This window comes from Psittacula echo (genome assembly GCF_963264785.1).
Source record: "Psittacula echo genome assembly, chromosome: 9".
In the NCBI taxonomy this organism is placed as follows: Eukaryota; Metazoa; Chordata; class Aves; order Psittaciformes; family Psittacidae; genus Psittacula; species Psittacula echo.
Window position 1 is genome coordinate 2085027 of NC_137745.1, and position 25469 is coordinate 2110495.

At 44.6% G+C, this 25469-nt stretch overlaps 1 protein-coding gene across 1 annotated transcript in view; it reads left to right on the top strand.

Annotated features, from left to right (window-relative positions):
* The window catches only part of SYNPR (synaptoporin), a gene marked incomplete at its 3' end in the record, with an annotated part of 107565 nt that extends 82369 nt beyond the window's left edge, over positions 1-25196 (top strand). The window contains exons 4-6 of the mRNA XM_080625445.1: positions 14313-14511; positions 24003-24194; positions 24930-25196. Of these exons, the coding sequence (XP_080481571.1) occupies positions 14313-14511; positions 24003-24194; positions 24930-25196 (658 nt within the window). The remainder of the gene's footprint in view (positions 1-14312; positions 14512-24002; positions 24195-24929) is intronic.
* Positions 25197-25469: the final 273 nt, after the last annotated feature.

Sequence of the window (25469 nt, forward strand, 5' to 3'; positions counted from 1 at the left end):
TGATTCACTTAAGCTTCATGCAGCCCAGATCCATGACCCAATATTCAACCAGTAATATGCAAAGAAACCTGTAGTCCAAGCCCTGCACCCTCCAGCTGTGTCTCCTGGAGCTCTGCCATGACTCTTCCATGCCCAATCTGATATTCATAAGGCTGCTTCAAATAATCACCTGATGTTTTCTATCATTATTGCCTGATTCTAGTTTTATGGCAAAGGATTTCTTCGCCTCTTCATGCTTTGAAACATAAACCAGCCTTTTTTTCTGGGTACCTGTATACGTATTTCAAAAGTTCTATAAGTTTGTCCATCTATGAATATGGACCAATCTTCTCTGGTTGCACACTAGTAGTTTTTCTCAGCAGTAGGATCTGTGCTTGGTATATTACCTATTGCAAATTTGGCACACATTAGGATGTTCGTCAGCTTGACCCTCACCCCAGGAATGATTCTTTGAGTGGAGAAAAAAACCATCAACATCTTGGAATTCTTTGTTTCTCTCGCAGTCCATCACCCTTTCGGATTGGATTTGTCACTCATCCAAGTGCCCTGATCAATATTTTTTTCTGTAGTAAGGGTTCTGGTGAAGGTTATATTTGTTTATTTTTAATTATTTCTTCTGATCCCAGCAACATTTTTATCATGTGCTCTGCTATTCATAGGTTTTACTTCATAGTAAGTAGTAACTTCGAGTAGTACACCTACTGTGCACTGCAATGGGGAAAAGCATTTCAATACAGTCCTGTAAGTGTGCTGTCTCTTAAGTGTTGAGGCAGATCTTGAACTAAAATCTCTTTGCCTTTAGCTTTTGGAGGTGCTTTAGTCCAACCTACATACACAGGGTATTCCCAAGTTGTATGGAAACTCGTTTGGAATTCATATATTGCCTTTTCTTGTGGCATTCATCTTGCAAGCTGCTTGGAAAATACTGGCCCAGAGGATTACATGATTAAATTTTAAATACAGTCTCACCTAAACTAATGGTTAAGGTAAATATGTACATAGGTGTTAGGAGAATTGAGCCTACTGGAGAATAAGCGTCTGCTAGGAGAATAGGTACTAGTAGGACAGAATGGGGTTGCTTTGTGGTGCTAATGTGAAAGCCTGTTGCAAGAATAACTCTGTGCACATCTCTGTATCACAACAGTGAGCAAAAGAAAGGTTGTTTTCCATTTCATTTTAAATCACCTATTAGTATCTTTCCAGTGTGTTAGTAAAACTGTCTCTTGAAGTAATCCTTGCTTCTGAAGGAAAACGAAATTGTATTTCATGAGAGCTTTTCATTTACCCTCTAAGCATCTCATTTGGATAAAGACATTCCCATTGAGCACCCTTTAAAGTGTGTGCCTCATCTGCATGCAATGGGTTCCATTTGAAATATGACAGCCAGATCTAAATTGCCTACTTAGAAGCTGCAGATGATAATTAAGGAGTAAGCTAACTCTTTCTGCTTTGCAACTAACTTTCTTTGGAAAAAGCCTCTGATAACATTAGCACATTTCTGTGCCAGAGTGTGCTAGGCTTTTTTATTATTATTATCCATTTGCAGTAAATCTCGCTTCAGAATTCAGTGAAAAACCATCTTGGCCAAAAGATTATAAATATCTGTTATAGCTGGGAGACCAGGAGCTGATGATTAATAAGTCTTCAAAAACAGAGTAGTTGCCTGCAGTGCTGCCTTTCAGGCACTATGGCAGGCTCTCCTCCCAGCTGCCTTGGGCTGCTGTAGCAGGTGAGGGTGGGAGATAGGAAAGAATAAAGTCATCTAGTCAGTTAAACTACCTAAGTTTTATGTTTTATTTTGCACGTGTTCGTCACACACAACATGCTCCTTCTGCAAAGGCAAATTGTAGCTTTATAATGTTTCTGTGGGTAGACAGAAGAGGAGGTTGCACTAGCTCCAGCTGTGCTCTGTGCCAAAATGTAGATGCCCCACTGCCCAGGTGGATTTGGCAGCTCCCAGGAAGGCGAGAGGCGATGGTTAAACTCTACGTGACCCGTTCCAGCTTAACGGAGGGAGAAATCTCCATCCTGGAAGTCCTTGAGTTAAAAAGTTCTTAGATTAAAGCTTGGTGTGTTTTGAAAAGCTGTGCTCTAGCACAAGGAGGAGTTGTAGGGATGCTCAGATGAAGTTCAGCAGCAAAGACCATAAGCTGCCTGGTCCCTCCTGGCCCTGCAATCAATTGTTCTATGAAAGCTGCATCAATTTAGCCCCTTTTCTTGCTGAACTGTGACCACCTCATCTAGCACTACAGATCTGCAGTTACAATCTGGACTGAAAAGCAAAGGTGTTCAATAGTACATCAGTGAAGCTGGAGATTTGCAGCAATACCTCAACTGTATAAAACGGCTCTTTAGAATGGGCTGGGTCATGGCTTTAATTAGCTTCTTCCACAACAGTTTCAGACCTGATTCTCAACAGTGCTTTTTATAAGCAATTTTGGCCTCTGGTTGAATAGATTTGCCTAACAAGGACTTTTAGGTTTTAACTACTGTCAGTAGAAATTGTAAATTATGTGAGTGAGGAGCCTAATGGTGTATCCTGCTGAGTAAAATTCAGGAAATAAATCCTTCAGGATACAAATATCTCTAATTGTGACACCTCCACAAAAGTCCCTTCATATTTAATTGTGACCTAATGATACAAAGCAGACTGAAGCATTGAGATGTATTTTTAACTAGGAAATAGAGATTTTGGGGGTTTTTTACCTGTGATTTGTACGTTCTGGGAATTTCTAGTGCTGTCCACGAAATTGCAGCTCAGTTTTTCCAAAATATTTTCTTTCCAATGGAAACCCAGTAAAAATATTGTATTCCATAGTGACATGAATAGGAGAACTTTGACTTATTTAAAGTATGGCCCCAGTACAATTCTTCCCTGATGGTGAAGGTATCGGAGACCTTTGTCTAGTTTTTGTACCGGAACAAATCTGTAAGCAACCTGAATGTGGAGCTCACATAGGCAAGCTGAGCACTCTAGTCAATAAGCCAATAAGCTTAGAGCTGTTTGATCTTACATTGTCTCCTGAGCAGAGGAAAAGGTGATCCAGGTCTGCAGAATGAATGTTTCTTCTCATCTTTGAATGAACATAGTTTTTAATAGGAAAGAATATTTCACATTTTTTGCAGCCAGCCCTGTTTACTATTAGAAAGTTCAGACTTAAACAGGGGCAGTTCAGGTTGGATATAAGGAAGAAGTTCTTTGCTGTGAGGGTGGTGAGGCACTGGCACAGGTTGTCCAGAGAAGTGGCAAATGCTCCATCCCTGGCAGTGTTCAAGGCCAGGCTGGGCAGAGCCTTGGGCAACATGGTCTAGTGTGAGGCGTCCAAGGGTTGGAACTAGATGATCTTAAGGTCTTTTCCAACCCAAACCATTCTATGATTCTATGAATGCCATAAGTCAGAGCCCTGATAGGATTTTTATTCACTTGTGCATGGCTACAGACTACTGAAGTAATTAAAATCTGCAAATCAGTGCTCTCCAGTATTCATGAGTCTTTAAGGACCGTGCTAACTCTGGAAATACTGTCTTTAGACCAGGATAGTAGAATGGGAGAAAATGTCTATGCTTTTGTACTTGGACAGCCATGGTCTGCAGTAGTGGCTGTCTGTGAGCACAATGTTCAATTTCATTCCTGTTATCAGGGAGTTTGATGAAATTACTGCTGGTCTGATTAAAACTGATGAAGTAAGAGTGACTGCGGCTTTTCTAGTTTTGAGCATCTCTTCCTGACCCCAATTACAGTCTTCAAATCCTACTTTGTAGAAATCAAGATTGGCAACTTGGCCGAAGAATGGTTATTACTGATAGTTTGCACTTTTGTTCAAACTGTGGATAAATGCAAGTACCCTTTTCCCACCGCTGAGGGACTGGGAGATGCTTCCAGGCACTTGACACTTTGTTCCTGCTTGAGATTTATATAGAACTACCTGCAGTCTGATACAGCCACATCTTTGCCTTCTCTTTGAGTAGCACAATGGATGCATTGTGTTGTACGAAGGAAGAAATATCTACCACCCTCACAACTTGCTAGCTGCTCAGAATAGCTTTGCTTCTGTGCCGGCTCTTTTGTACACAGACAAGAAGCCACAGCTGGAGGGTGGCTACCTAAGTGGCAAAATCTTTGCTCATTCGTGTTGCTGGTGTATTGGGCTGTGTACAATGATATGCTGTGTGAATAAGTTCGAGAAGGTCTGGCTGCCAATATGTGTAAAACTGTAAAGTCCCCAGTCCATTGCATAACCAGGTAGAGGCTGATTGCTCAGTCAGTGGGATTGTCCCAGGGCAGCAGCTCTGCACATGAAGTAACTTTTCCAGATCATAAAATCATGGCATGGTTTGTGCTGGAAGGGACCTTAAAGCTCCTCCAGCTCCAACCCCTGCCACAGGCAGGGACACCTTCCACTGGAGCAGCTTGCTCCAAGCCCCTGTATCCAACCTGGCCTTGAACACTGCCAGGGATGGGGCAGCCACAGCTTCTCTGGGCACCCTGTGCCAGCGCCTCAGCACCCTCACAGGGAAGAGCTTCTGCCTAAGAGCTCATCTCAGTCTATCTTCTTTCTATTCAAAGCCAGATGTTGAGGTCTTCTCAGTTGCCACTATCCTCTGTATCCTCAGTTTCTAGTTTGTAGTTTTCAATCCCTTAAATCTTGAAGAAAACATGTCCTTGAGTGCTGAATTGAGGCCATAGAGGAGGTTTGTCTTTACATCTTCTCAGACTGGTCAGCTGCTGTCTTCTGTTATGAACATCCATGCGCAAACATTGCATGGACACAGGGCTCACAGATGCACAGCTGGCTGGGAAGTAAACGGGGAGGGAATGTGGGAGCAGCTTTCTGGAGATGGTGTCTGCTGCAAAGAAGGGAGTTCTGCTTCTACAATTTATCAAAGATTTTCTTTTGGTCTCAAAACAATTGGATTCTTGATGAATTTGGATGGTATTGATCCAGATGGGCTTATTTTGTTTCATAGAAGCTGTATTTTATACTTAACACTCTTTTGGTGACAGAAAAATTTTTCATTCATTAGTACTCTAGACAGAATTTGTTCTTAAAGTGGAAGTCACTTTTGGAGTTGTTAACATATGCAGCTTTTTCACCATTTGAGTTTTTAATATATATTCATGACTAGTCTCTGCGGTATTGTGCGGTGACGGTGTTTTATCTGTGCCTGCCACAAAGGCTTTTGCTTTAAAGTCAGGCTTTTGCTAAAAGTCAGGCTTTTTACAACTTCCCTTGCACATTTCTTTTTGCACATTTTCATGCTGCTTGGACAGAAACAAATCAAGCAGAAACCCTTTGGCTTTGCTTTGTTTGGCATTTGGTTCCATGCAGCAGACAATGAGGGGACAATCAAACCCATCCTTTGCCTTTTCCCTGCTCCTGAATGTATGTTCACTGAGTAGCAGCACTGAAGGTTTCCCCGGGACCATAGGGAACTGAATACAGTCTGCTCTCATATATGGCTTCTACATGAATTTATTTGCCAAGAGTTTAATCATAGAATCATAGAATGGTTTGGATTGGAAAGGACCTTAAGATCATCCAGTTCCAACCCCTGCCATGGGCAGGGGCACCTTGCACCTAAACCATGTCACCCAAGACTCCAATATTTCTTCTTATTCAATGGACTCTGGAGACAGTGGGCATCTGACCCCATCCAGCATAGCCCCACTATGTGAGGTACCTCTCATTGTCTTGTTTGGATTCCCAGAAGCAATGCTTTATGGGTTTTAAAGTATAAAGGGGCCAGTAGTTTGTCCACAGATCCAACAGCAGATCTGCAGTTCTACCTTAGCTCCTGCCCTTGTGCTGCTCAGCCTTTAATTTTGCTCACTGCTCCCTGGGAAAAGGATTTAACGTGTACTTGGAATGTAAATGTTTTGACTGGGAGTTTTATTGGTGTCATGCCATAAAACTCTACCGAGGACTTAATTTGATTGCTTTAAGTACCTTAGGACAATATATTTGGGAAAGTTATAATTAAAATACAAAGTTAAAGTTAAAATACAATACAAAGGAAGAAACAGTTGCTGTATCTTCCTTAACTGCACTTGCATTTATCCCAGCTGGTCTTGGAGGGAAAATTGCTGCTTTCAGGGTTTATAGACCTAGCTTAATTGTATGTGATCCCTGCCTCTCACAGGGCAAAGGATTTATACTTTCATGTGTTTCTGGCTGAACATCAGATGATGCCCTAGAATTTAGATTGATTTTACATGGTGTTTGCAGCCTGTTTGGTTGTGGAAGGCAAGGTGGATTGAAGGCGGCACAAATGTTGTGAACCAATGTGAGCAGCAGCAGAGCATGTTGGGGTGCAGGAAAGAGGGGCTCAGCAGTCTCACATCTCTCCATACAAGAGCACTGCTCAGGGTTTTGATACATCCACTTCTCAGCAAATGGTCTTATTAGATTCAATGGCTGTGCTTTAGGCCTTTGTTTTGTGCTTTCTGTTGCTTATGTTGTATCTCTAGGTTTTTTGATTTTTGTAGATCTTTCTTTAAATGGAAGCTTTTGTTCTGTTCTAACATGGGTTTGTTAATCAGGAAGCTGATTCCTGTGCCTGTCTAGATGAGAGGGCAGCAGGAGGAACGTAAGAGCTATGGGTTGAATAAGGATCTCATGGTGGGACCAGCTAATGTTGGACAGTTGTGTATGCGGCAATGCTTGTGGTGTTTCCAGGCTTCTTAATTTGTGTTGTTCCATTGACATGGTGACTTGTTGTAAGATAACCCAGGGTTACCTTCCTCCAGAGGTAGCAGCTAAACTTCCCAGTGACTAGGAAGTGGTTCACTCCAAGAAAATAGCTCAGTGAAGGGAAATCAGAGCAATGCCACTAATCTGTACCGAAAAGAATGCCAGTTCCCAATTTGAGAGGTGATTTGGGTTTGTAAAGGCCAGTGGAGCATGCCTTTGAGCACTGTGTTCTGCTTGCACAGCAAGGAACAGTATGTGTTTCTGAGAAGAGCTGTGAAAATATCTCAGGAGACAAATCTGGGTCTGGATGTAGGCTTGGAAGTGGGGTTGGGATCACCCACTCAGCTTTCTGAGCACTCCCGGCGGCGCGTGTTCTATAACGAGCCGATTTATTTCTTTTTTGGTGCTACGATGGAGTACGAGGGTTTGCACTACTGCTACGTGCACAGTCTGGGGAGGTTCACTGCTATGGCTGGCACGCATCCGGAACAGTTCTTCCTCCAGGAGTGCAATGAAGCTGTTGCGTGTGCTGTTTCCCAAGACCTTTGTGAACCCAGTCCTTGGGAGTGGGTCCTGCAAGAGGGATGCCAAGCTGCGGATGTGGCAATGATGCCCTCCCCACTGCTATGGTTGTCCCTATTCCAATGTCTTTGGACCTCAGAAGAGTTTTGTAGCTTTCTGGAGACCTGAGCACCTTGTAGGGTCTCTGATTTCCTGTGTTAAGAGGTGTGAGATGGAGCAGAGGATGTGCCTGTTGCACCAAGCTGCCTGTGCTGGGGGAATTACCACCTCTCCCAGCACAACACACACAATGTGGGGTGTTGAGACAGCAACTGTGGCTGACAGCTTGTCCTATTAAAAACAGCACTGTAGGGAAATGGTATTGGCCAAATGTTTGCACAACAGCTATGTGTGAGTGAGGGCTGGGAACCTGGCAAGTTAGAAATTGAAAATATGGGAGGGGGAATATTTATGGGGAGGGGGAGAATATTTTCAGTTATTTTGAGTGGACATGAACCAGAAGAGAATATAGGTTACTAGAGCTTTCCCAGTCAGCTTCCCTGCAGTGCCTTCTGGGTGTTTTAGCGATGCTGCTCTGAACATGCTTTTGGATAGGTATAAGCCACTGAAGGCAGCTGTGACCAAGGGGAGATCTTTAGGATGCACAGAATTCCAGGACAGGAGTTAGGAATAAATCTTTTCAAGATGAAGTATGTATTTGTGTGAGTCTACTGGTTGTGTTGAATACTGCTAGAGAGATACGGGCTTTGGGATATGTTTTGAAAGAAGCTAAGAGGTTTCATTAAGAGAACAGAGGTTCAACATTAAATACTTTCAAATATCTTTGATCAGCAAACTGTATTCTTTCTTCCTTTAGAAAGCAAGGAAACAAAAGAGCCAGGTTAGATTACTGAGTCAGCTGAATCATGTTATTTTTGCTTCCTATCTCCAGAGAAAAATGAATTGATGTTGTAAGGGTAAGGATTAAGTGGAACTAACATGCCGCTGCTCTGAAAGGGAGGAGATTCGGTAGAGGAGAGCTCTGAAGGCACCTTTGGATGCTGGGCAGTCTCAAGGGGTGTTGCTTCTGGGGGCTGGTAAAGCGAGGTATGGAATATTGCTGGGATGCTTGGGGAATATTGATAAGCATCTCCCAGTTGCAAATGGCTGCGGCATATGCAGGCAGCACTGGGATGAGCATCGTGGCAGATGGGCAGTGGGAAAGGTGGGGGATGGGAATGCTGGAATACGTGGTAATTTGTTCATCTTGGGAAAAGGACTGTTAGAGAGCAGGCCTGGGATGACAAACAGCCTTGTCACTGTTAGCAAAGGAGCAGACAACTCTTATTTTGCCAGAGCATTATAGATGTAGAAGGGCCAGGAAACAGCTACCTCTGTGGTACCTGCTGTCCCGCTGCTGAGCTAAGCCCATCACATCACAATAGCTGTCCAGGGCTCTATTAACATTTCAGCTCTTTGGCTTGGAAGGGTTGAAATCAGCATTAATGACTTCAAGCAGTTCAAATGTGGTATTAACAGGCTGGCTGCCTCCAAAAGAGACTAATTTCAACAGCTTCAGTGTGCCTGCGTGCAAAGATTCTGATCTTACGGGAATTGGTGGATAATGGTTTATAATTGGCAATAAAATATGGACTTGAGGGCAACTGCTTAGCAGTGGCTCCCTCTGCAAGAGTTTGTGGTGTGTGTGAGAGCTTGTAGTGTGGCTTCATTGCTGTGGGGTTCAGATTTAGCACGGAACATGGGGGGATGTCCATCACAGGAGGAAGTGTTCTTTGCAGTGAGGAGCACTGTGTGCATTGCTTCCTGCTTCAGAACAGGCTGTGAAGAGTGTTGGGAGAGTCAATGGACCTCAATTCCTTTAAAGAAAAGACCTTTCCTCCTCGGGCAGATTCCTACATCCACCTGCATATTAAAGGTTACTTTTAAAGTATTTTTCTTAATGCAGGTAATATCTCTACAGAAGTCTTATGGGAATGCGCTCTGCTGTGAGAGGAAAGGCTCCCATTTATTAGTCTTCTTCCACTAAACCTATGAAAAAATACACATTTGGCAGGTTGAGAAGGGGCATGTGCCCAGGGACTGGCTGACTGGAAGCAGCAATGTGACAGCACATCAGCATAGTCCTCTGAAACAAGGGAGTCGCAGTATATCCAGGGCTAGCTAAAAGAAATGCCTTTACTTTTTATCCCAGAGAAAGGAAGGCAAAACCCCTGTCGTGTTCTTATGCCTCGATGGAGCGTTTGACTTGCTGTAAGGGGCCTTGTGCATCTCAGCGTTTTACTACTGCATTTTGAATTTTTGTTTTTCTCTTATTTTGGAGATTTGGATCAACATCTCACAACAAACTCCTTCTCACGAGCTACCTGCACTAACCTATTTCCAGTGCTGTATTTCTCTCATTGCTTTATAGACAATAAATACAATTGACAGTTTGACTACCAAAAACAAGCGAGGGGGAAATAAAGCCCAAGGAAAGGATAATGGTTCTCTGGGTTTTTGCAAGCACATGTGTGGGTGTTGTAGGTTTTGCTCAAGCAGGTTGTAGATGGGTTAGGGGGTGGAATACAAGATGCTATTTTCAGAAAATAGGACAATCTGCCAAAACAGCCTTTTTTTTTTTTTTTTTTTCTTGTTCTTCACCACATCCTAGTAAAGGAATGGAGAAACAGAAACCCCCATTGAGAATTTTTGGAGGCAGAGCTTTATCTGTTATTTATTAATCCAGGCACTGATCAAAGCCCAGGAGAGGAAATCTGTGCCGGTTCATCAATAATACTTGAGTGCATACTTGGCATTAATTACATGTTCTGTTGGTTTCAAGTCTAATCCCTGTGTGCACTGCTGAAGGGGGAGGTTTTGTGAGTCAGACAAGATTAGATCACTTGGGTGCATGCTCTTCTGTGTCTGCTGGCAGAGTGGGACCTGGAACAAGACTGGCCTTTGAGGTGGTTGGCTCTGACCATCTTTGCAGTCAAAGATCATGAGATGGACTAAGGTGCCTGGAAAAGAAACAGGGGCTATAATTAGAAGCAAATTGTGGCTTGAATGCTGTGCTAAAGTAGTTCAGGAAGGAAAGGCAACTTCCCATTTACACAGTGAGAGCAGAGCTTCTGCTCCCCCGCTCCCTTGTAACAGCTGTAGCTTTGTTCAGGGTGTCTGGCTGGATGTATTGTTTTCAGAGCGAGGGTAATTAGTGTCTGAAAATGTAACTGCTCTTTGCTATTGTGGAACAATGTAAAAATGCTTTTTTTTCCCCAGTGTAAAACATTCCTGCCCTCTTTTGATCTTGTCAGGCTAGACAATACCTCTGTCTTGTCATCATATTTCCCACGGCAACGGAAAGTTTGCCAAATGGTAGGAGAAACCTCAGAAGCCCTTAATTACTGTGACTTCATCAGTGAAACTTGACTGCCTTTGGACTTGCTTCAGATTCGAGTGTATTTGAAGGGATTCAGACCTGGATGGCTTGACAATGATGGCTGCTGTTGGCAAACAGACACAGCGGGTGAAGGAGACAGTGTCGGTAGCGATGAGCAGCAAGGACAACCTCAGTGCTGCTCTGCTGAATGAGGGGTGCAAGTCACATGCAGGAGTTATCAACTTTATTTCTGAATTAATAATGATATTAATAAGGCAAAAAGCACCTTCCAGCTTGTTTTTTGGAGGAACTTGGATGAGGGAAAGGTTTGTAATTACTTTTTCCCCCTCATTAGGTAGATTTATCACTGAAGTGTTCCTTACTTGCATTGTCCATCACTCACTGAAAATCACTTCTGCTAATGCAGCCCAGCAACCCTGTTCAGGTGTCAGCCAAGTGCAAAGGGACACTCTTGGTGCTCCTGCCTTTGTTAAGCAGCTGGAGAGGCAAAGGTGAAATGCAGAGGTGATGCTGGAAATAAGAAAAGCAACCAAAGAAAGACATTGGCCAAGGATGACTTGACGGAAGAGATGGGGTGTAAAGAATGAGAGATAGGAGGAGGTTAAAGGAGAAGTCAGGAAGAGAAAGAACAGGTAGTCTTGCATCAAAAGCAGGAAACAGAGGTAGAGGCAATTAGTTTTCCTGAGTCATCACCAAGCCATCCTGCCCCCAGAAAGGCTGACTGAGCAACATCAGGGGAAAAATCAGAGTTTCTCCCTGAGATGTCATTCCGGATCAAAGAGGGTTTGATTGGTGGGACTGGATTTTCTGTCACTGATCCTCCCCTGCTTTAAAGAAACTTTTCAAACGTATCTTGCAAAGTTAGCATCCACCCTAACCACCCCAGGGCTTGGCTCACTCGCCTCTCTTCTCTGCCACATCTCCTCTTCCCAGTTCTGAGTCATGGTCTATTTCAGGGGCCCTTTGCGCAACGGAGATCTCAGTTGTTTGGGCAGAGGTGAGGTGGCCACAAGAGGCACTGATTGCTGCACGTCCTCCTGGAGGCTAGGGGAATCAAAAAAGAAAGAGCAAGTGAGTAAAAATAACTTGCTGGAAGAAGGCTTCTGTGATCTGGAATTCCTGACAGATGCTTGGCCATAAAAGCACTGCTGGGAAGATACAAATGTGATGTTAATATGTGATCTTTTTTTTTCTGGCTTATCGTGATTCAGAACTAAAGTGTAGTTGGGGAAACAAGGAATAGAAAAGCAAACTGGTCTCAGCTGGCTGTGTTTCGGAAAGGTTGATGGGTTGTTGGTGATCAGACAGGATGGGGCTGGGGCCAGGCAGAGGGTGAGCAGCAACTCCCAGTCTAAATCTCGATAGAAACATTCCTTACCTTATTCCATCTTTATGTGCAGGAGTTTGAATTGATACTTGTAACACCATGTGTTGCTCGGGGCTGTTTCAGGACTCGGGGAGGAAACAAGACCCTAAAGATGCATTTTACACAATAAAATGCATGCAAAATTGCCTTGGGTTTTGTTCTTTAATTCCCCCGAAGCAAACAAATTGTATTTAATATAGTTCAGCCCAGTTCTGTAGCGCTTGTGCAAGGAATGTGAGAGCCAGAGCAATTCTCTAAAGCCTGTTTGCGGTATGAGGTGGTAACATAAACCACATCCCACACCCTGCAGTGAGACCTTCAAAAGGAGCTGTGGTACCTGAGCATGGCTGTTCAAACACTGCAAAGCTGGTTAATTATTTAAGAACTGGAAAATACAACTTAAGCATTTGGTGGTTTTAGAGAGGGAGAAAAACAACCAACAACGAGAGAAACAAGCAAAACTCACCTGACCTTGAAGGCCTTTGCGTTGAGTTGCGAAGTCTGGGCTGACGCAGAGACCCTGGCTCTGCTGCTGGGTGGGAGCACAGCGTGGTCCCCGGCTCTGGCTCTGCACACTACCACAGGTATCACCCCTGCTCATGGGCTGGGCGGGATGTGAAACCTGGCTTGAACACAGCCTCAAGCCCTAGAGAGACCTAAAGAGGACCATGAGTGCAGGCTGTGTGTGCACAGCATTGCATTCCCCTGGGGAAAGAGGGATGGGACGAAGTTTCTTACTGATCCCCACAAGAGCGTGCCACTGCTTTCAAGGGGTCTCAAACAAGGTTCCCAGTTTTGTTCTGTGTCAATACAGCACCGAAGCAGCTGTCCATGAGGAAAGCAGAGAAAGTTTCCTTTTTCAGACCATGCAAATCATACGTTTCAAATCTCCATGTATTCTGCTGATGGGTAAAACAGAACCATATCTTTCCAGGCTGCAAAATTGGCATGACAGGCACTAAGAAATCTTACTACCCTTTTCTCCCCGGCCCTTTAGGAAAGAACAATAGGCCCTGACAAAAAGCATGTGTGTGCTGATGCCAGGAAGCTTGGAAACCAAGTCAGGAAACTGCCTGCTCATGAGCATTAGAGTCTCTTGTATGTTCAGAGTTTGCTGGGTTCGCAGAGGGGAGGTAACTCAGCCACTGCTCATCTCCACCGCCGAGGCAGACTCCTTCCATGTTTTCATCCCACCACTTACTATAGTGACAGAAGCTCAGGGAAGAAAATGCCTAAAGCAAATAACTAGCATTATGCATCAGCTGCTGATGAAAAGGTTCTGCCTACGTGTTTGGGTACATTTAGTTTGGACCAGGAAATGCAGAAAGTCATGCAATCCTCCAATGTCCATTAATCCATCTTCTGTGATTTCTACTGCAGGCGTTTTGTTTTCCTCAAGGGACCTAACTTTTTATTTAGTCATATATTCATGGCCTGCTGTTGCACACAGTAATTGCCCTCAATCAGACGAATGTTTCCCAGGAGGCCTCATCCTTTCTCTGCGTCAGATCATAACTTCTTTAATTGCTGCTGTTAACTTGCTGCTGGCTTCATCCCCTGTGTGGAGCAGAACAGTGTGATCCCTCTTTGGGACCCATGTCCCCACTGGTGCTAACCTGGGCTGTGCAACAAGCATTCCCTCCAAGGATCCCCTTTCTAAATCAGAAATTAGAATTACTGCAGCAAAAAAGGCTTTGCAGGAGCCTTTTAGCTAGGTCACTGCTTGCAAACACTGGGAGTGTTTGGGCTCAAAAGGTTAGTGCTTCGGTTGCTTAAACTAGGGCATGTGGACCTTTGACCCAAGCTGCGTATTTTTGCTACAGCTTGGTTTTAAAAGCTTTTAACATAGAAGCCCTGTGAGGCTCACAGCCCTGGGGGCTAACAGGCACACTAGGCAATTTTACTCAAGGAAGTCATGAATTGCCAAATACAGCCATCTCACGGGCCTAGGTTAGAGGATAAGACTTGCTTTCTGCTGCCTTGATTGTAAGAATTCAAGAATCAAATAATTTCTTATGTTATCCTTTTTCAGTTGTTGCCATGGTAAAACCCCAGAGAGGAATGCGGGGAGGGTTGTACCAAGCTGTTGGAACATAAGCTTTCCTCTGAGGTTGATCAAAAGATGCGTTCAGGTCCTTGGTCTCACCTAGATGCTCACATGGAAGTAACCTCACGTGTAGAAGCAGCTCTGAAAAGCACAGCCCACAAGACAACTTACAGGGCCAGTTATTCAGGCAGGATATCAATGTGCATTGGGAATGAGATTGGGAGAACAGAGCAAAAGTATTTCTATCTCTTGAGATAGGATTCCTTTTTCTATACTTCACCTGCTGCTCTTTGGGATGTTTTCCAGGTTGCATCAAGTGAATTTTGATGCTCCCACTTGTGAAGGCAAGCGCCGAGAAAAGCTCTCCTTGATAGGGGACTTCTCCTCTTCGGCGGAGTTCTTTGTCACCATTGCAGTCTTCGCCTTCCTCTACTCGCTGGCTGCCACCGTGGTTTATATCTTCTTCCAGAACAAGTACCGTGAAAACAACAGAGGCCCTCTCATTGTAAGTGTGCGTTTGCAGTGTTTTCTGCTGTAGGTCTTAACCTTTTGCTTCTTTTGGTGGGGTCTGGGAGATTCGAGTGGCCCAATGCCCAAAGCGTCTCTGCATTCACCTATTGGGTTTTTCTCTTTATCTTAATGGTGATTTAAACTTTTAACAGGGTAACAGAAACTGTATGCAGGTCAAATTTACTCCTAACCTTGTATGTACTTGTGGGATTCTCTGCTTCTCTCCTACTGCCTGCAGCGAAGTTCACACAAATAATGAACAGTTGGTGCGTGGTGCCATGATTGGGGTCTGAGCCATGTGTCTGTGACAGCAGAGCTTCACAGGTGGGGAAAAAAAGGAAGAGAAGATCTTGGCCACCAACCCAGCAGACAAATGAAACCATGCCCCTGACCAAAGCCTAGCCAGGGAGATTGCTTATTGCTTATTATTGCTGGGTTCAGCCAGATTATTTTGCTTTGGAGAGTTGTGTGGCTGGTTTTCCAATATTACACTGAGCTCCCAGCACATTTGTGTCTTTGTGCTTGTTTATGAGGCTACTCATTTTCCAGTTACCATTGTATGCACTCATCAACCTGCAGCTGTTCGTGCCTTTATTTTTCTTTTTACTGATTCCTGAAGGCTTGTAATAAGAAGAGTTTAAGGAAGAAGTTCTTTTCTGTGAGGGTGCTGAGGCGCTGGCACAGGGTGCTCAGAGAAGCTGTGGCTGCCCCATCCCTGGCAGTGTTCAAGGCCAGGTTGGTCAGGGCCTGAAGCAACCTGGTCTAGTAGAAAGTGTCCCTGCCTGTGACAGGGGGTTGGAGCTGGATGAGCTTTAAGGTCCCTTCCAACCCAAACCAGTCTATAATATGATTCTGTAAAAAACCAAGTGCCTCTGTGCATTCATTTTCTTACAAATCAAGACTGTAAAGCCAGTGAGAGCTATTTTGTTGTAGGTGTCCATTACCTGTCAGTGCATCACACCCATGATAAACCCCTGTCTTGCTCAGCTGCTCAGGGCTGGGTGCTGATCCTTCACTGCACTGAAGTTGGGTCAGGTCTCTGCATCTATGGGCTGCAGGGTTACATCACGCTCTTCCTTCCACAGGCAACCCTCTCCTCCATCATTGCAAGGATGAGGTTACACTAAGGTAGAGGAAATATTCCTCTGAAGTCTTGGTGTGAAGAGAGCAATTCCAAGGGAAGGTGGGGGGAGATTCGTGAACACTGATGTAAGGAAAGGGTCAGTCCTGGATTTCAGAAAAATCTAAAGTCTATGTCTGACAGAAACCAGACATTTGGCTGAGATTTGTGCCTTAAGTGACTGAAAGCCACTGATACAGGGCATCAGAAAAATAACAGAAAGGCGAGTAAGTCACCAGCTCAGAAAGGCTGTACCTGTTACAGGAAATAGCTGCAGTAGCAATAGGCAAAAGAATTAACTGTAGGAAGGTAACCTTAGCACAGGGTATTGAGGGAAAGGTTTTCCTGCTGCAAGGAGATATAAGTTGTTTTATTTAAGTTTGCATAATTAAAAACTGATGAATTGTTGCAAAAGGAAAAATTCTCATTCCACATCAAAGGAAATTAATCCTGTTTATTTTGAGAGTTGTTGGGACCTTTCCTCTCACCCTAGAAAATAGTGAGGAAAGGAATGGAAATCTTCACAGAGAAGAGGTAGAACAGGCAAGATAAAGGGATCCCTACAGAAGCAATAAATAAAGTGGCTTGCTTCTGCTTGTTGCAGTTAATATCAAGTAATAACTCATTTCAAACTGTCTCATCAAAGAATTACTTGCAGAGATTTGCCATTTTAATTTTCTTGCAGGAAATAATTCTTCTGACCAACCACATCATTCTGTGAAGCAATAGAAGAAAAATCAACAGAAAAAATAATGCAAATATGTCAGATTATGGTGTGGCCATTTGCTGTTGTCTAGGACTTTCCAGGTACAGCTGCTGCAGTCGTGCTTGTCACAGGATGCACGGTGCAATCTGCGACAGCATTAACGTGGCATTGATTTAATTTGTTCTGTGTAATGGATTGTAATTGAATCTGCAGGTTAAATTTAACGAGTGCCTGTTACCAAAGCCTCTGTTTGCAATTTCCCAGTTTCTAAACCAAGCCTAAATGACCTTATTTATTCAGAATAAAAAGATGCTTCTGAGTTTGTCCTGCAGGAAAAGCAGCTCTTGCCGATGAGTAGTGTTGGGAAGTGGCTGAGGGTAATGCTCAGCCTACGCCTGCCAGGAGGAGAGTCCCATCTGCATCTCCTTTGTATTGCCAGCTCTGTCATGTTGGGTACTTTTAGGATAAAGCCTCTCATTTGGACCACATCCTTGCTGGTCTCACTGCCCAGTGCAGTGATTGTGGCACCACAGCCTGACTGGGAGAGGGTGTGAGTCCTACTGTGCAGTGAAGAGACAGGGAAAACTCAGAGCCCCAGCCAGAGCAAGCAGCTGTAGCCTGGAGGAATTCAAGGGTCAAGAGAAACTCAGGGTGAAAACCAGCTTCCCATGGCTGCAGGCATCACCTAAGGGATGCAATGCAAGGGAGGCAGGCGATGCATCCTCCAGCTCCAGGCAGATGCTACACTGAGCTGATGTACCCAGCAAGATCACACGTATATCGGATCAGAAGTGTGAGTATGTCTCACCCATGAGATTGGCCCTCCCAAAGAAAAGTGCTGCAGAAATCTGAGGTGCTTTTGTGCCTGCATGAGCCCAGCCAGCACTCTCAACATATGTCAGTGCAGGAGGCTGGGCAGCCCTCACTCCTTCATCACCAGGAGGGATCTGTGTTTCATGCAGTTTCATTTCCAGACTACCATTCTTTCACCTCTCAATGAAGAGCTAGAAGATGATAGCTTCATCTTTCCTTGCTTCTGTGGCAGTGACCGATCACAATTTCATATTTAAAGCCATTCCCATGTTAAGCCTTGTGATTCCTTTTGGCTTGGTATGCTCAGTCTGGGACGACATCTGCCTTTAAGTGGCACCCTCGCAGAGCTGGCTGCCTTTCCTCCCGATGAATTTTCAGGCTTTGAATGAGTGTGACAGGAGAAGAGGAGAGAGGAAAGAAAACCTCTCCCTTGAGATTTTTATGTATTTTTCCAACCAATTCTTGCACAGGCACTAAGAGGACCACCAGTGCACAACCAGCTGGATGCAGAATATATGATTGTAAAGAATTTAATGACCACAAAGTCATGAGAAAGATAGAATTCCAGTCGCAAATGTCTCAGGTTTACCGTGTTTGATATGTATGATAGAGGGAAACCCAACTGCATGTGCTGAGATCTCACCAAAGCATCACTTTAGCTGTGGAAAAATATTTTAATGTTCGGTGGGAAGTGAGACATCATGGCAAGGAAATATTTCCAGCAGGAGAAGGCACTAACTCTTTCCATGGCTCTTTGGATGGCACTGGCGTGTTTTATTCACTGTGCAGGGAGCTGTGTCTGTTGCTAACATTGCCTGCAAGGTTTTGGGGATAAAAATCTTCCTTTTGGTCACAGAGGGTCCCTGTTGCGCTATTCGTTTGTGATGGAGGTGGGAGTCTTCCCTTCCCATAGGGCTGTCAGCACCAAGCTCTTGCCATGTGTGCCCTCCGCTTGCTTTGCTGGCTCCATGGAGTGATGATTCGAGGGGGGTTCATACTAGAGAAACACTAGAGAGGACCTTTATTCCCAATTCCTAAAGGAACAAGGAGCCGTTTACCAGGGATTAAACAGCTAATAGATACAGGCAATGTGCTTCTGAGCTCTGCAAACCGCAGCTGGGATTTGAGTTGCAAGCTCCTGCCCAATGAACAGGTACAGCGAGGAGCTGTGGGGACAACAAGTGCAAGCTGTCAAATGACTGATCAGTGCTAATGAGCCGGAAACTCTTTAAAGAAATTAACTGGAGATGGCAACTTAATCTTAATGAATGTGATGTACAAAACCTCACCGGTTCTCAGTGTATCTGCATCTCTCAGACCAACCAAAGCTGGTTTCCACTTGTTTAACACTACATATCCAGGGGAGACATCGCTGGTTTGCAATGAGAGCAGAGGTGAGCTGCACCCCGGGACTGTCACCCCAAGCACCTCTGTCTTGATGCCCTGCTTTGGATGTGTATGTTTGCAGCTGCTTGCAAGTGGAGAGTAACCAACCCCAACAGTTAGTCCTGTGCTGAAGTTTCAGAGGATCAAAGGAAGATGCTTCCATGTATCTCTGGAGTGGCAAAAATAAAGGACAGAATAGTCACAGCAATGTGCACCCATCACTCAGACTTCTTATTTTTTCCATAGTTTCTGTACCCCGTATGCTCCATTTAAAACCCACACTCTGAAACTCTGTCTCTACGTTCCTTCAGGTTTGTCTTTGGGAAGTTATATATTAGCCATGAAAAAAACACAAGCATTCATGTATAATGCAAACCACTTTACTTGTATTCCAATCAATTAATATAAAAGCATAAAATGATTCAGCAAAGTGACTGACATAGCCCTGAAAAGAGGTATTTCATTTTTGTAGTGACTTCTTGAGAATCTCATTTTTACAGTGTATAAAGATGCTTACGTGTAAGAAGATGAGATCTCTTCTTTGCATCTGGAGTCCTGTGAATTATCACATTAAGCAAAAAAGCATTTAGTTCTTTACATATGCTGTGGACCAAGTGAGCTAAGTACACTTCTAGTCTGCTCTTTGGAGATGCCTTTGATTAAACATCTTTTGTTTCCTCCCTTCTGTCCAGCTTTCCAGAAAATAAATAGGAAAAGAATAAAGAGCCACCTGTAAAAGCAGAGATTGAATCCTTTGCAGTTGAAAAATGAAATTACAATAATTTGACTAATTTTTTGCATTTCAAAGAGCTGTTTCAGCCCACTGTTTTCATCTCCTTTCTGAAATAAAACCACAGTGACCTCACTGTGCATGCTGGTGCCTCCCAAAGGGCTCTGCAAATCGTTGCCAGAAGCAAGCTTGCAGGGCCATACAATACTTGCAATAACCATGTAATTCTTCCAAAGCTTCATTCAGCAGAAAATTTGGGGTGTGGGACCTTCTTCAGGCCAACAAAGAGCTAAAATGCCACTGTAGGAAGGCATTTTCTGCCTTCTGCAGTTGCCTGCAGCAACCTGCTGTTGACCACTTTCCCAGGCCAGGGCTGTGGCTCTCACTGGGCTCGTTCTTGAATTTTTAGGTCAGTTTGGACTGTGAAAATGAATCTTCTGAGCAATTTGGGCTTGATGGGGTAAAGAAAACTCCCTTTCTTCCCACGTGGTTCTCCCCGAAACCTGTTGGCAGTGCTGCTGGGCTAGACATGCTCTGGTTAGGAGAGTTCATGGACTTCTGCTTTCTTCCCTTGATTGCTGCGAATGCACCAGAGGGTTTTGTCACATGAAAGGGTTTTGTAGCACGAACATTAGCGGATGGAAGCATTGTGGAGAGGCACTGACAGCCCTGCGTGGAAGCCAGTTACGGGGCCAGCAACTGCAGTAGAGCAAGGGAGGAGGGCAGGCAAGTGCTGCGGGGATGCCAGGGCCCTCCAGCCAGGCCAGAGAGGAGGCTTTGCGTGTTTTCAAGCATAACAGCCCAGGGCTGTCATGCCAAACTTGAGCCACTCTGGCTGGGAGGGAGAGCAGAGCATGGAGTGCATGCAGGAACCCATATTACAGCACCCTGGGGGTTGCTGAATCCACCAAACAGCTCAGAGCAAACCAAACGCATCCCCTTTCCGAGTGAGCAAACAGCTTCTGCAGATGCTTTTGGCTGGGTGAGATTGTGTTGGACACTGGGGATCCGAAATCGTGCTTAGGAGACTTAAGTGTCTGCGCCTCCAGAGACAGGCGGTTTGCAAAAGCTGCTAGCTTGATAGCGAGGAGAAATGCTTTAGTCACCATGGAAAGAAAAGGCATTCACAGTTCTATTCTCTAACATATAATATATAAAATTCTTCCAAGCAGGCATTTTTGGCAAACTCAGTAATAGCAAGTTTCAACTTGAAAAAGGCAACAAGAGTGTTTTTGGGGGTTTTTTTGTTAGACACACTTCAGGCTGTTAAAAACTCCCTTTTTGGATATTCAGTGTATTTTGAATCTTGTTTTCTTCTTCCTCCTACATTCTCCTATTTTGCCTCCTTCCCAAAGGCACCTGTAGGCAGACCAAAGTGTCCCAGCTGAGATCTGAGAAAGGAACTTTGCAATTAGGAGTGTAGCTTAACTGTACAACAATACACACTGAAGAGATCTGTAGACACCATTTCAAAAGAGCAACTACAAAAATTACTTTGTTCCAAAGGAAAAAGAAAATTCACTCATGCTATAGGGTTATTAAACATTCAAATGCAAGATTTGTTTTAGTATGCAGATGCTCTGGCTTTAATTACCAAGAGAAATCCCCCGGATAGACATTAAGCCACAGAACAACTTAGCTTGAAATTCACTTTTATTCTCAGCATGTCATTATCTTGTAACTCTGTTCCACCCAGAGCTGTGAAAATGTTCAGCCAGGAATGCAAAAAGCATTGAAAACAAGAGAGGTTCAAGTTCCAGCCAAAGCTGAAGGTTAGCAAGCTTTTGAAATAAATAGGAAGACACAAGTTTGCTGTAGTCGGATTTTGCTTCTTGCACAGCACACAGGAGATGGAATGAATCCTCCAAGAGCCTGAGTCCAGCTACACAGCCTTGGTACCGGAGAGCACCGGAAAAATGCCGGTGTTTCATTGGCCTTTCTGTCCTATGGAACCATGGAATCCCAGAATGGTTTGGGTTGGAAGGGACCTTAAAGCTCATCCAGTTCCAACCCCTGCCACGGGCAGGGACACCTTCCACTAGAGCAGCTTGCTCCAAGCCCCTGTGTCCAACCTGGCCTTGAACACTGCCAGGGATGGGGCAGCCACAGCTTCTTTGGGCAACTTCTTCCTAATATTTAATCCAAATCTACCTAATATCTAATCTAAATATCCCTCTAATCTAAATTTATCTTCTTGATCAGCTGTCAGCCAGCTAGTGAACAAGCTGCATGGTTTCTTCTGTAAGTCCCAATGTGTGATCTTTCCCATTTGGCCTAGTGTGCATCTTGCACCCAGCCAGGCTTCACAGTTTTGGGGTGTTCCTGTATAAAAGGGCTTATCTCGGCCCCCAAGGAGCAGGGACCCTTTTCCCAAGGCTCTGATCTGCTCTCAAATAGGGAAACTAGAGTCAGATTGGGAAGGGTTAGGTTTGGTGTGGACACCCTGATGCAGGGGAGCAGAGGAAGTCAGCAGAAGGCTGGAGGATGAGATGAGATGGAGAAATAACATTAAATACTTAGCCCATTTAGGACCAGCCCCTCAACTGCCCAGTGTCATTGGGTGTTTCTAGCAGAGACATGAGCTACTAGCAGTTAGAGTGAAGGACTCTTGCAAATGGCAGTCATTTGTGCCATGAGTTGTGCAAATGCATCACCAACATGGGGTGAGGATCTGGTAAATCCCTGCTGCTGTCTCCTGCCTGAAGAACTTTGCTCACTTTTAAAACTTCCCTTTGTTTAGCAAGTTCAAGCTCCTACACTCTGTTAGTTTGGGTCGGTTTGTCTCTGCTTCAAATTTCCACCTGCTGTTCAGCATTTGTTTTATTGTTATTGCCAGTGCCCTGACTGGAGAGCTTGATTTAGCTGGCAGAGTCTAAAAGCGAGGTGGCATTGAGGGAGAATCGCTTGGCATCTAAAAAATGGATTCCCCAAAACACTGATGTGTGCCTTTCTGTTGTATCAATCAGAGCCTATACAAGGGCTTGACATCCATAACATGTCAAGCCTCTTAGCAAATACAAAGGGTATCCCATCCCAATCCACAGCTCAGTGAATATCTGGTGTTTCTACCAGCTGGAATATTTAGGAGATGTTTGCCATTGAACAGTTGCCTCTAGGACTCTGTTTCTCAGTCAGTTACTGCCAGGACATATAAGATACATTAATCTCTTTTGCTGGAAATCTTCCTAAGAAGAATAATTCCTTTGGGCTATATGCCTCTGCCTACACGGGGTCTCTTTGGGTGTTAAGATAGTTGTCAGCTCCTAGGCTTCACGCTCTTCAAGCGAGCCCATTTGGGCAGCAGGAAGGGAGGTCAGAGGATCTCAAAGCTTGGTGGCAGACACAGGCCTGCAGAAAAAGAGTTGTGGCACTGTTAAAAGAGGAGGATGTATCCTTTGGGAAAGCATCCAAGCACAGTTAATTTAATCCCATCTGCGTGAGCAGAGAAATCCTTTGTTCATGGCTCGCTTGTGCGGCTGGTTTATTGACTGGTGCCTCTTCCATCATGACAGAGGCTCATGTCCTCCGTTCCTACAGTGCTGTGGAGAGTTCCTTCCTCAAATGTCAGGTGTGCTTGTAGAAGATGAGAGTACTTCCTAGGGATCACTTATTTCTTTGCTTAGCTACCCAAAACGCTCTGTTCTTAATGAATGTTTTCTCTTCCTTCCGTGTACACCTTCACTTTGTAAGGGGGAAGGGGAAGCAGCCCCCATGGGAGGTGGGATATCAAGACGCAGCGATGCAGTTAGTGGTACGTTAGACTTTGGCACCTCTACCATCTGTTGTGGGCTGACAGATGGGATGAAATATGACAGCAGAAAGGCTCTTCTGTTTTAGCAAGACACAAGAAAGCTTGAAAAATCACACCTCCTCCCTCCTTTCCCCCCAAACCCACACAACAACAGTGTCACTTGGCCACTTGTTCTGGCTAAGACAGGGAGAAGTTTATGCCTGTGTGTGCTCCTGAGAGTCTTTCAAGGGAAAAGTGAGCAGAGTGGTTCAGAGCAGAGCTGCTTGGGGGTGCTGGATCCTGGAGGGACTTCCACCCCTTCTCCCCTCTTTTCACATGATTGGGAATTAGGAGCAAATGCTTTACCAGGACAGGGAGGAGATGAGGAGTCTCTGTGCTTGGCAGGTCTTGTTGTTCATACGTTCACTTGTGATGATTAATGGCTGCACGGCTCGTGAAGCAGGGACATTTGGCCTTACCTGTAGCTGTGAGAAAACTCCTCATCTGGTAGCTGAGGATTAGCCAGTTTCAGGTTTCCCCTGTGATGCTGCCACAGATGGAAACATTTCCTATTGGAAACCCACCCTGGATGTCTGTAGGAGCACCCAGGGAGAGAGCCAGCCCTCACGAGGTCCCAGCTCCTTTCCAGGCATCTATATTCTTTAACTGATCCCAATTCATGAGCCAGGTGCTGTGAATAGCCAAATTTCTAGGGCAGCACAGTGTCCTGGGTACCAGCCACATGTTTGTGGGAATGTGGCTCAAGGCTGGAGATGCAAATGGTAGCCAAAGGGTTCTGTCCCATCAGGCACGTCTAGCACTTCTGAAAATCACCTCTGTAAATGATGACAATAAATCACAACCTTCCACAAAATAACAAGCTCTTGGTCTTGTGTTTTTGTCTCCTCTGATGCAAGCTGTCGGTTTTCTGGTGATTTTTAATGTTCTTTTCTTCCCCATGGGCACATCAGTATAATGCCTCTAACTAATTTGTCTTTTAGGATTTCATTGTGACAGTGGTCTTCTCATTCTTGTGGCTAGTGAGCTCATCCGCTTGGGCTAAAGGACTGTCTGATGTAAAGATTGCAACCGACCCAGAAGAAGTGCTGCTGCTGATGTCTGCCTGCAAACAGCAGTCCAACAAATGCTTGCCTGTTCGCAGCCCTGTTATGTCAAGCCTCAATACTTCTGTTGTAAGTGACTTTGACCACTACTTTTCACCCTTACCTTGCAAATGTGTTTTCTCCTCTTTTACTCATGTTTTGACCTAAATCAGCTGGTGCCAGTTAGCTGACGTGATTTAACTGGAAATATAGTCTTGCTGCAGGGAAAGGCAGAGCTTGACTCATTACAGCTATCTGCTGTGGAGCAGCAGTGAGGTGAGCGTGCGGGGTTGGGATGGGGAGTGCATTGGGTGGCCTGTCTGCTTTTAACTTGCTCCCTGCAACACTTTGAAAGGGGGTCTGAAACTCCTGCAAACCCTGAGAAGGTTTTGTGCCTAAAATTTTCTAAATCTTTGAAAATCAACAAAAAATTGATCTTTAGAATGTTTGAAAAGAAAACACACACAACAAGCCCCTCCAGGCAGCGGATCGATCAATATCTCACTTTAAAGTTGTTTTCCTTCTATTTTATCTTTCCATAGTTTCTTTAAGCTAGATAATGTTTACAAACATAAAAATATTTGGCCTAAAAACTCAACTTTTTTTATGGAAACAAAAAGGAAACCAACCCCCTTGTAAGATACAGTTAAGGGAGGTGAATTTGGGAATTTGCTCCAAAGCTGGAAAGATTTTCCAGCGTGTTTTGGGCAAAGGATGAACTCGGAGCAACACTTTCTTCTCCCAGGATGGTGCAGGGTCCATAACATTAGACTGGGCTGTGAGACCCTGGCTGTTGGGTGATCAGCTCCTCTTCTTCCCTCTTAGGTCTTTGGCTTCTTGAACTTTATCCTCTGGGCAGGCAACATTTGGTTTGTGTTTAAGGAGACAGGCTGGCATTCCTCGGGCCAGCGGCATGCTCAGGACACCATGGAGAAGCAATCCAGCGGCTATAACCAAGGTGGCTACAACCAAGACAGCTATGGGCCAGCTGGTGGCTACAACCAGCCAGGCTCCTACAGCCAGGTGGGTGAATATGGCCAGTCCCAGAGCTATGGCCAGAGTGGGCCAACCTCCTTCGCTAATCAAATATAGGGTTCACACAGAACAAGCTCTTGTATCCCTCATGTGTAGAGAGTTTAACAGGTCTCAAGTTTCGGTGGCGCCAGGTTTTTAAGGGTTTTACATAAATTAATACTACAACATGGTGTTTAATGTCGATGGAAGGTCTAAGCCTACTTCCTGAGGTGGCCAGTAGGCTGGAGATGGCCTTTTCTAACCCTGACTAGCCAGATACAGGGCATATGCTCATCGCTGGTGGTGACCTGAAGTCAGTCTTGTAGTATGTACTGTAGAGATAACTTTATG